Source organism: Chlamydotis macqueenii, chromosome 2 (assembly GCF_036417535.1).
Source record: "Chlamydotis macqueenii isolate bChlMac1 chromosome 2, bChlMac1.mat, whole genome shotgun sequence".
Lineage (NCBI taxonomy): Eukaryota > Metazoa > Chordata > Aves > Otidiformes > Otididae > Chlamydotis > Chlamydotis macqueenii.
This window is the reverse complement of record NC_141557.1, coordinates 50,678,740-50,691,034: the sequence shown is the minus strand read 5'-3', so window position 1 is coordinate 50,691,034 and position 12,295 is coordinate 50,678,740. Positions and strand designations below refer to the sequence as shown.

Genomic DNA, 12,295 nt, shown 5'->3' with positions numbered 1-12,295 from the left:
TAAAAATGGCTCAGCGCTCTCCTGAGCGCTCTGCATTCCTTTTGGTAACTGTCCATTTTTGCTACCACTGGAATAGGCAAGAGAGGAATTACTGCAGTTACACATCACTAGAAATGTCTCAAGACAGTGACAACCATCCTGCTATCAATACTAACAACACTGTGTTAGTCACTCTCTATGGAGATACACACTAAGTAACTGTGTGTACATTACTGAGAGTCACACTTTCCTGCCTCAAAATTAAGAAACATGAAGGGTAAAATCCTACAGCATGATGTTACCTATATTTACAACCATCTCACTCTCCCACCTCCTCTTCTACAAATTATCAGCAAGTCTTAACACAACTCCCTCTTCAAAATGAAATCAGATTCCTCCTTGAACAGGGCCTAAAAAAAGGCCAGAAAAAATAAAGAAACAAAACACATCTTCCCTATGGCTCATTGACTCTATATTTAAACTTGAATCTCTAGGGGAGTAAGTGTCTCTTTTTTTCACAATGAACTATTGTTCATTAATATTTTAAAGCTGGTGTTTGGACACAGTGAGCAATAAATAAATTAACAACTACTATATAGGTTCCTAGTAACAAAAATGGTTTTTATTCTAACACAAATTAACTTCAACTCCAGCATGTTAGACAGCTTTCAGCTAAACATTCATTTTTGCTTTACAGAAGTACTTTTAGGAAGGACCATACATCTCTGTCGCTTCTGAGAAGTACACAAAAGAAACAAATGCTGGACTGCTGCTTGGAGTTTTAGCTCAGGACAACACCAAATTCAGTTCATGGAACCATATACTAAGGAGAAAGGCCTGGCCATTTTGTACTTTTGCACGAGTGCAATAGCCAGTACATCTTCTAACAAGGAGAAAATATAACCCAATTTCAAAGAGAGAGAATGAATGAATCATAGAATCATAGAATCACATGGTTGGATGGGACCTATAAGATCATCTAGTCCAACCATCTTCCCACTACCATTGCTGCCACAGCTACTAAACCATATCTTGTAGCTCCTCATCAAGCCGCCTCTTGAACGCTGCCAGGGATGGCGACTCCACCACCTCCCTGGGCAGGCCGTTCCAGTGCCTGACCTCTCTTTGGGAGAAAAAGTTTTTCCTCACGTCCAATCTAAACCTCCTCTGGTACAACTTGTGGCCATTTCCTCGGGTCCTGCTTGTTGCCTGGGAGAAGAGGCCAAACCCCTGCTCATCACAACCTGCCTTCAGGAAGCTATAGAGTGTAATGAGATCTCCCCTAAGCCTTCTCTTCTCCAGACTAAACAATCTCAACTCTCTCAGCTGCTCCTCATAAGACTTGTGCTCTAGAGCCCTCACCAGCTTTGTGAGGGGGTGAACAAATTGTGTAAGCTTTCCTAGCAGTGTCTTTCCTCCATAAAGAGCTTTAGGCACAGCAACGAGCTGTTGTCCTCTTCCTATTCTGACCAGATCACGCCAGATGCCTACCTGATCCTGTGGATCCATTTTTGTCATCATTCTATCTTCCAGAAGGTTAAAGGTAAGTACTTGCAGAACATAAAGTTGGTGTGCCATTTCGTTATTGATGGCTCTCTGTGCCCTGATAACATGCTGCAAAGAGAGAGAGATTCCAGTGAATGCCATCTTACAAAAAAATTATATGAGGTGCACTCAGGTGTTTCCATTTCTCTAAGTATGTGTTTTAGGTACCATATTAAGTAACTTTAATGGACAGGACTTTACAATAACAATATAGCAAAGCTTTTTCATTCTAGGCACTAGACAGAGCCTGTGCATACATTGAGAAGTGGCATTAAAAAATAAATAAATAAATAAAATAAACCTGAGAAGTCACTTCAAAGAAAAAGAGCATATTAAGAAAATATTTAAGAGAGTAGCTGTCTGAGTAGAAAAGTATTCAGGCTGCAAACACAACTAGTGAATACAGTGATATAATAGGGCTACTGCTGCAGGAGTCAACATCGCACCACCAATCCTACCTCTACCAGACAACTCCATTCTGTATGAAGAACACTGCTTAGAAATACAGAAATACATTAGCATACAATGCCCCATATATGCAGCATTATCCCATTCAGAAAGCAGATACCAAATTGATGGACAATTTAAAAATCCCTGGTGTGCCAAAAAACACCAAGTGGTTCTATATGGATAGCAGGAAAGAGTCATCAAGTAGGAGATGGATGTAGCAACTGATGTTGTAAAAGAATCTGTCTGCCAAAAGGCACTGGAGCATTTTACGATGGTAAATGAACACCTAAGAACGTTATCCATACGCTTATATCAAATTTCTTACAAAAAGAAGCAGGGTAAAAATACACTTTCTGAAACAAATTCTGGCTTTTTGCACGCATCGCTGAAACTATGACAGCAAATGAGAAAGAGCAAGGGGTTGTTTGATTATTGTTTGGTTTGTTTTACACTGTCCAGTATCTCATTACAGAGAAAGAGCATTTGCTCTTGTTCCCTTGAAGATGTAACCTACTCTAAGGTGGAAGGCAAAATCCCTCTGATTTTCCATGATAGCAGATGCAAGTATATTACATTTATTAACTTCACTCTGAGCTATATTTCATGCTTCTTTTGTGCAAGTGGTGACAAATTGTGTGCAACTTAATATCAAGACAGAGTAATCTGTAGAACTGAAAAAAACACAGAGGTCAATTTTGCAAGATGGAAAGCCCTGTGCAGCTTACTCTGCTGTTGTCAGCTCCCAACCTTAACACAGAGGACTTGCTATAAATTCTTCAGATGACTCCTTATCTGCACAATAGTTCACATTCTCCGTGTGAAAAAAAAAAAACGCTTGAGGTAGTAGTCTTTTTTTCAGTATCATATTTTCATGAAGAAATCACAATTTATTTGATAATCAGTTTTGAACCCATTCAACAACCAAACCTTTATCTTGTATATTGCAGACTTCAAAACAAATCAAAATAAAAATGTGTTTACAATATATTAAGATAAAACCTATGAACAACCTTTTCTCTCCGCTAGTGAAAAATAACTTCGAAAATTATACACTTACAGTTAAGATAATGGAGCGAAGCTGCTTTTGTGCCAAAATGTTTGCCATTTCCTGATGTAGAGAAAAAAAAAAAAATTAGCCAGAAGCAGGTATTTTAGTGCCATACCTAGAAGAACACTGACTAAAAAGGTCTTAGTCTTAAGTTTCTGCAGTGTTATAAATAAAATGAAGCAGCCTATCAGCTATATGATTGTACGCATTATTTTGGAGGTCACAAACTCAGATTACTCTACTACAAGAAAAGAGGGAAAGAAAATGAAAAGGACTTTGGTGCTCCCAAACCAGCAACCAAAGATCCCAGAGTAGACCTCTTGTGGGTTAAACCAGAGCATTTACACACACTTGTTCAAGCACAACCTTCTTTTTTCAAAACAACACAGAAGGAAGCATGGAATGGAAGCCAGCCAGGACTTTAAAACAAGAAGTCAAACAACGTGTTTATTTATGTTAATATTTTGGTTGTTTTAAAGTCAAGTGCACTAACTTTCACTCAATAAGTCAGCCTACAACTTGGTACTGTTTCATCATAGCAAATAATACTACTCCCCTGTATTTTGGTAGCAATGCTGACATTGGTCCACTATTTCTTCTTAAACTAACTTCTCTTTCTAGATCTACCTGAAGCAACCATCAAGGTGAATATGCTTTTATTTTCATTCTTAAGCAGCTGATCCCGGCTGTCCATGCTGCAAACCATCTTACAATGCACAGAGGGGAACACTTTATATTTACCAGGCATGAGAGTCTAATCTCAACCATACCTACAAGTCCAAACCCCATTTTTAAGTTCCATGATCTTTTCCATCAATATAGAAATATGTGTGTGTACACAGACATATGCTAGCATATGCAATGCATACAACTTATAGTAATCATCATCATTTAATTATTTTTAAATTCTTGTTTTCAAAATGTACTATTTAAGGATTGGATGACATACTGCACACTGCTATTTAGACACTGTTTATATGTACACAAAGCCATAATGTTTGGAACTAGTAGATCATTGATTGGAAATAGAGCTCACATATCACAGCCTTACATAACACAGCACCACAAATCACACCAACGCTGACACATGCTTAAGGACATTCTTAGGATGCACTGTGGTTCTGTGCAGTTGGCACCATATCAAAAACACTGTTCACGTTCAGGAGAAATAAATTTTAAAAAATTCCTGCTCGTCTTCATGAGAGCTGAAGAACAATACAGAGTACATACTGGTTAATTTTATATAACTAAAAAGAAAGTAGAAAAGAGGAAAACTAAGACTATTACATAAAAGATACGAAAAGCTGTATTACTGAAACATGGCTGCAGAGACAATGTAAATAAGAGTGAGAACTTGCTTGCAATAAGAAAATAATTCTCATTTGGAAACAGGAGGCAGTCATGGATGTTGACTGTTTTCTTTATACCAGATAACGGATGCTGCAACAAAACACAGCAATGATAATGCAAAGACAAGAGAAACTCAGATTTAGTTTTTAAGCCTTTTCTGGCTGAGCAGGTTTCAACTGCACGTAACGGCAAAAGAATGAATGATACAGCTGCTTCCATCTCTTTTGGAAATGCTCAAGTGAGCTGCAGGGGGAGTGCCAGGCACATCATACACTCCACGTTACAGGGAACCGACTGACTGGTTTTGTGAAAGTACATCCACTGCCAAAAGATGGGCAGGTAAAGAATATGAGGCAGTCTTTTCTGCATTCAAGGTACAAAAACGGGAATTCTTTTAATTTACTTTTTGGAGAAGATTATCAATTTGTCACTTCTTCCTTAAACCTGTAATTTTAAAAGTCTTTATTGGGATATTGGTTTTTTTTGTCACTGGACCAAAAACTGATAGGAGCAACAAGCATTCACACAACCGATTACTGCTACAAAATCAACTTTGTCTCTAAAAAGGCTACCTGCCTATTAGAAGCTGATGAGCTTCTAAAATAAGTATTGTAGTAACAGATAAGAACAAGATTTTTTTGACAAAATTTACCATCTCATTTCCCACAGCAACATGTCTCTGTAAAAATGCAAACAACTCTCAAAAACAGTGTTTCAGAGATTCACAGTATTATTTCAATGCTCAAATTCACAGTTCTTTTCTGATAAAGATTTCTCTTTTTTAAATAACCTGGGTTACTCTAGATTATTTGACCGTTGAAGTGGCAGAGGAAGCAAAGCAAAAAGGGAGTCCTCATTAAAAAAAAAAAAACAAAAAAAACCCAAAAAAAACCTTAAACCTCTTGGGTTTTGCATTACAGAAATAGAAAAGAACAAAAAAAGGAGGGGAAGGAATTCAGATACCAGCATCAATTTAAATCTTTTCCTTAACTGCAGTGCAGTCATCCACATCACGTCGGTCCCTGTAAGATGGCAGCAGGGAGGGTGCCAAAGCTCCCAGAGTCATATGGGGTATGGAGCAGTTTTTCCCTCCTAATCATATCAGTGGTCAGTGCTGAACCTTAATTTTTGAGGACCCTCAGTCAGATAATTACATGAGACTGCATCATCTCAGTTTGTTGTCTTAGAAAGATGAAATTCAGCAAATTTCAGTAAAAACAATATCAGTTATCCCCGTCTTGAAGCTAATGGACACCTACCTTCTTCACTGTATGGTTTACTAATTAATGACACGATAGATTTAAAAAGAAATCTAACGGATTCTGAACACTTATTATAGGTTAATAAAGGATGGAGGAATTTTTCTTCAAGTGCCATAGTTATTAGCCTTCAACCCAAATCAGGTCACTATGTTCTAATAATCATAAACTCCACAACTAACACTTTGGTGTCTCAACAGCAGGTGCTACAAGTGAAGTGAACCCTTCATGGCCTACTGCCAGCCCTCAGTAGATGGTTACGCTGTCAGTGAAGTACAGTTTCACTTGCTGGGAAGACCCCTCATCACTGTCATCTTCAGGAATACATGCCCACTGATAACTATTAAGGTCTTATCCACAGCTGACATTGTCTCTCAATTTCAAATATGACTCAAGCATACTTTTCACAAAAACAAAGCAGTAGCAACTAACACAAAAACTGAAATTTTTGTTTTTCTTACAAGAACCTATCATATATTTAGGTCAAAATTGAAATAAAGTTTTTATTCCAATTTTCGTTCATTAAGTGCTGCCTTCTCTCAACAACTGATGACTACTGAAAGAAAAAGGAAAAAAGGAAGGGAGGAAAAAAGGCTTTTTTTTTTTTAAATTAAACTATGGTTTTCCTTTCCCCTGTTTGTAATTCTAAAAATATTTTTGAAGCAAAAAAGAAAAGTTATCCATTAGAGCTTTGATGTTTGTTTAAACAATCTCCAGCATTTTAAAATGTAAATAAATCTAAAGAAAGTCCTTGTCAGAACTGATCAGCAGCTCTCAATGAACTTGTTCTGGTAACAGAACTGGTAACAGAACTGGTAACAGAACTGTTCCTGGTAACAGAAATGTTAAATAAACAAATGACAAAATCTGTTTTGACACAGGCTAATGACTTGATAAACATGGATAAAACTTCTCCATTTCATAACATATTGCATTCCAGCCTCATTTAACAGCAACTAGCAATCCTGAAATATTTCCTTTTGAGACTTCTGATCTCTGGCACTAAAGTTAACTTAAAATAGTATACTATAAAAGTCATGACATGCTTACATGGTAAGATATTGCAGTTTTCAAAAGGTATGTGATTTTTATTAAAAAAATCTGGGGGGAGGAAACAGTTTACCCCAAAAAAGACTGGTTTTACAAGCTGTGCTGGCAAAGAGTTCAGTACAATAAATACTACAGCAAGCCACAGTCAATATGGTTCATGTGAGGTTACAGAGAAACAAAAAAGCACAGAAGAATGCTTAATCTCTACTAATAATGGTGCAAGATGGAGGTAGCTCCATTAAAATGAATGGTATTATAATAGCTTGGAACAATAGAACAAGTTTCAGTTTGAATTAACTGTAGGAAAAATGTGACTGGGACAACTGCAGGTATGGATATGACAAACTTTTCCTAAGGATACGTGGATTTATAACAAGACTCAACAACTTACCTGCCTCTTGTCATCCGGTGCTTTAAGGAAAAGTGCATTTATTACTGCTATGGTATATGTCTGGATTTCTTGGTCTGTCCTGTTTGGAACAAAATTATAAACACGACAGAACATGAATACACATGAGCTGTAGAAACTGATCTTCCAGTTGTACTACTACAGGTAGAAGTGGAGGGACTGTTTGCACTTAATGTTAACCATGTAAAGTTAGACAATCAAAGTTGGTCATAACCAGATTGTCTCTATTATTAAGAGGGCCAAGATGTCCCAGAGGGAGACTAGCATTCAAGAAAGGTGGAATGAATCACACCCTTGAAGTGCCATTGACCCTCCACTGATCGTATCAGGAGCCCAGACAATCAGCTTCTGCCAGATGTCCAACAGCTAGAGGTAGGAAGAGGAATCTACCCTAAAGGGTTCTGGAGATAAAACCTTTTTAGGTCACTGGAAAATGTCCCAGCTGGAAGGCAAGCATAACTGTGGTTCACAATACATTACGCCTACAAGAGGCAGTCTCTATCCACCTCACCACTACATATCACTGTTTAAGAAAAAGCCTCTCCCATTTCAAACATAGCATCAGCAAAAATCGAGCAGTTTTACACACTTCATAGAGGTTGGCAAGCAAAACAACTCTATCTGTATGCTAATGGCGTTAAGGATTTCATTACTACTATGGATTCATTCCCCACTTCCAACTACATCAGCAGTTCAGTGCGGAGGAAAAAAAAATAATAAATAAATAGAAAAAAAAAAAAAATCAATGATCAAGTAACACCAGAAAGCTGGCTACCAGTCATCCAGCCACTGATAGGGGAGACAGGAGTCATACAGGAGGTTGCCAGTCTTTATACCACTCTTTCCAAATGCTTTGCTGATTTGGGGAAAAAAAAAAAAACCAAAAAACAAACCACTATCAGGTGGCAGTTGAAGACACTCACCCCTGCAGATGTGGGATTAGCTGCCCGATTGTGATCTCCTGTGCCACCTTCTGGTACAGGTCATGGCTATTGAGCACCATTGATTCGAGGATTGCTAGCGACCGTTGCAATATAGAGATGTCTGAGGCAAATTTGTTCACATAGCTTGCTATCTGCAAATTCAAACATTTAGAGAATTTACATGACATAATGAAAATGGGGAAAGGGAAGAAAGAAAACTGTGGACACGACTCGCAAAGGCATTAGAATAAAAGTATTCTTGTCCACATGCCAGGCACTGCAGATACCTTCAAAGGACACAGTCTTCAGTTGGCACAAATAACCACAGATTTATGTCAATATTCATATCACAGAAATATATACTTCAACATTACATTATGAACACAATAAACCAACATTATTTGATTTATTTGATAAAACTAGATCTATTATTTCACTGAACTAGAACAGTTACATTCTTTGCAAGGAAAACTTTGGAAAGGACAAGGAGAATACTTCTCACACTCTCCAGCAGAAATCTGTGCAGCAAGGTTTCGTTAAGCAAACACCTAGGCTCAAGAAAATTGTTTCAAAAGATAAATTTACACTGAGCTCTCTAGCAAAACACGATTTCCTCCCCTCTGCCCCCCTAGCCCTCACTGTTACCAACATCACTGAAAGCTCTCTCCAGATTATAAATTAAAACTCTGTGGATGATAATTTATCAGCACAACTGGTTCCCTAATTCTGTCTAGAGTCCAGTCTTGCTAAGTGTTCATGCATTAACAGCCTTCACTTTTACTGCAAGCTGCCACAGACAAATCGCGTATTAACCAAAACCAGGTCTGACCTCCCCTTTTTTGCAGTTTGGCAACGAGACGCTGCACAGTCATGTGCAGAGCCAACACGGCTGGGCAATAAGAGGTGGCAATGTGCACTCTTCTGCATCCTGACCAGTCCTTGCACCCAGTTTCCTGGGAGGAAGCTTGCCTTCTGCCAACACAGGAAGCAAGAACTGCCTGGGTTTTCCTTGAATGGACCAATACCAGCACAAACAAGCTGAAAAGGTAGCTGGGGAAGCACAGACAGAAGAAATGTCCTGTGACAGCAGTTATTTGCTCTTTACAGCCAAGTAATAGACTACAATGGCCCTGTCTCAAGTTTGATATGTTTCTTCCAGAAAACAAGTCCACACAGTTCTTCAGTACTCATGCTGCAAGCCACTAATGCAATTATACTGTTTCTGATTCTGAAACATCAGAAATCAGAATCAGAAGGCCTTGATGGGCCTTGATCAAGTCCATCAAGGTCAAGGGCTTGATTAGACCTTGGCATAATTTTCCTTTTGGAGGAAGAAAAGCATGTCCTATGCTTGGAAAAGCTGCCTAGCTGTCTGTAAAATTCACAGGTAAATACTGACAGGTGGACAACAGCATTGTTTTGCACTTGTGACATTCTGAGTAGTGCTGAAGGAGCAAAACAGCCTTTCTTCAACTTTAGTTGAAGATGACAAGGAAAGAGGGACAGATTTTTCTTCTCCTAATCTATTGCAGTGCTGCTGCTTGCTCTGCTACTTGGTTTGTATTAGCACAACAGGAACACGCTATGCTGAATGCAAGTCAACTTAGGAAATACAAATTGACTTAACAGAAAATAAAGAACCAATCCCTGCATGCATAGAGAACAGGAGGAAAGAAGCAACTCAATTAGCCTTTTTCTGCTCTAGGTTTTCAATACCTGCTGCCTGCAGGTCCTGAGCCCAAGTAATATTCACTTCAGTGTATGATGCGCATTGTGCTGTTTAGAGTAAGAAGCTGTACCTCAGAAGCACTGCACTACCCTACCTCTCTTAATAATAATCCTCCTGCTTGCTGATGCACTGCAGCCAGAGTTGCCAGATATCCAGAACATCAACAATATGGAGAGTGTATACACAGAGCAACTCTGCACTGCTCACACAATAAATCCCATGTGCTCTGGATGCCTCACAGTCATCAGGCATCCATTGATCAATTGTGCAGAAGGAATATAATACGTCCAGACTGTGTCCAAACTTGTCAGACTGCTGTCACCATCCTCTTCAGAAGTCCTGACATGTATGAATTATTCTTGGTGCAGCAGCTCCTTCCCATGATATTTCAAGTGACAGTGTAAATTCTTCACTGGGTTATAACATATTCATGTCAGGGGCCTGCAGAAATCTAACAGTACAGACAACTGAAACCTCAGTCTAGGAAAGGCCGCCTTACACATATTCATTCCTCTGACCCTGGACCATAACGGCTTTTAATCATAAACGCAAACCCAAGGTTTGAAGCTGGCTTGTGTGTTTAAACAGCTATGACATACCACACTGAACATACATGCAAAACATCTGCTAGGTAACTTGCATGTCAAGCTATGTTTATTCATAACCACCTTGCTGAAGCATGAAGTCTGGCCAGAAATAACAGGCTTGTCTATCCTGATAAACAGGGCATGTCAGTTCCACAGGGAGTAAAATTAGATTAAAAAGAAATTCTATTACCACACTTGAAGTTCTGCAGGTGGAAAAAAAGACCCTTCTTGAAAAGACACAAGAATCAACAGGAGTTCAAATTTGTCTTGTTTGCTGTTCTCTGCTTATCGAGCACCACGCGAGGGAGGGCCTTTGACATCCAGAAATAATCCTGCACTCATTTATCAAAAATTCTGATGATAAAAATAACGCAAGCTCACAGAAATACAACCTCCCCTCCAGAAATAAGCAACTTCAATGCTCTGCACTTTCACATGAAAACCTGGGTGTCTCTCATTAAGGATAAAACTATTTGTTCAGCAAAATAACCTTAATGCAATCTTAATATCTGCATAGTCCTATTGGGACATATATAGCCACATACAAAAGAAGAGGTTGGGTGCTTAACTTCCGATCTTTTTCAAGGGAAATTAGGAATTAGAATGCCTTTACAAGTTCAGCCCCAGTGCTCTGCTGAAACAGGAGCTAAACATGTGAAGTGAGGGTAGATGAGAAAACTACAGCATACTAACCTCCATCATCTGAGTTCTCTTCCTGTTTCAACATCACTTAAAGCATAGGAGACAATTCAAACGTTAAAAACTGATTATTTCTTTTTTTAAAAAAAAAAAGAAAAACCAAACCCAAACAAAATAAACTGTGGCACCAACAAAAAGCACACTGGGAAAGAAGAAAGAAGGAAACCGATCTGATTTTCTGAGCAGCGGTATGTTCCTTAGTTACTTGCCTAGACCCTTTTGAATGTCAGAAATGTACAGAAAAATTTGACAAAGTTTAGTTCTCTGTCAAGGCCTAACATATAGTAACATTTTACAGTGTGCATCTTATTTTCAAGTAAGAAACTAGAGTTGAACTTGGGTACAGAAAAATCAACCAGCAGTTGCACGACACAGAGATCTTTCCCGGCTGCAATCCCCTTTTCCTGCACAGTACATTTTAGAAGGCAGAGTAAACAATTAATCAAGGTTAAGACTCTGCATCACACAGTTATGAAACAGCAATTATATAAACAATTCTAAGAAGTATTTTTAACTATCTCAACCAATACTACAAACTTTATTTCTCCTCTTCTAGGAACTAAAGATGTGAGTACGAAATTTGTGTACTGTATTTTGATATCCAAGTACCATCACATTTTCTAAGAACTAGGCATCCAAATCCTTTAGGTAACTATGGAAGCTGAAAATAACCTTTATTGTCATAAGCAAGAAAAAGGTCTTGAGAGAATCTTGCATATCATAAGGAAGTGCTTTCAGATTATGCCATTTTCACTTAAGATAAGGAACAAAGCTCTCCTTGAAAGCATCAATTCTTATTTGCAGCAGTTGGAATAGCAGTCTTTATGTACCCAAAGGATGGCAGGGAGATTGCATCCAACACCAAGCAATTAGTCATTAGAGGCAGCTAGAGGTTCCCCTTGAGGTCTCCTCCAGTTTCTACATTTTACGTTAGAAAACTGTTCAAGAAAAAAGTTCAGATTAATTCCTCCCCATTCCAGTTTGGCTTCCATTTAACATGAAAGACAGCTTCAAAGGGCAGAAGCACATGAAGTTGGACTGCAAAGTTTCCCCCTCAGCTAGCAGAAACTTATCAGCTCCTTATCCATCCTGTCAACCACTTGAGCTGGCCCATCAGCAACCTCAAGTAGCCTGTCAAAAGCCAAGGTCAGAGAAGCAAGCGAGAATACAGTTGCAGATTGCCACCAGAGAGGTAGCAAAGGTGCTCCTTTAAGTTTGCCCCTTGCCCAAAGAGCCCTGCTTAGGGCTTTGTTTTTCTGGCTCCCAA

The 12,295-nt window shown here is 38.7% G+C and overlaps 1 protein-coding gene across 5 annotated transcripts in view; it reads right to left on the bottom strand.

Annotated features, from left to right (window-relative positions):
* Positions 1–12,295, bottom strand: part of ELMO1 (engulfment and cell motility 1) — a 317,094-nt gene that overhangs the window by 192,517 nt on the left and 112,282 nt on the right. For all 5 annotated transcript variants that reach the window (XM_086742954.1, XM_086742955.1, XM_086742953.1 and 2 more), the window contains 4 exons: positions 8,014–8,165; positions 7,073–7,151; positions 3,032–3,082; positions 1,471–1,593 (listed from right to left, as the gene is read on the bottom strand). In XM_086742954.1, the coding sequence (XP_086599080.1) occupies positions 1,471–1,593; positions 3,032–3,082; positions 7,073–7,151; positions 8,014–8,165 (405 nt within the window). The remainder of the gene's footprint in view (positions 1–1,470; positions 1,594–3,031; positions 3,083–7,072; positions 7,152–8,013; positions 8,166–12,295) is intronic.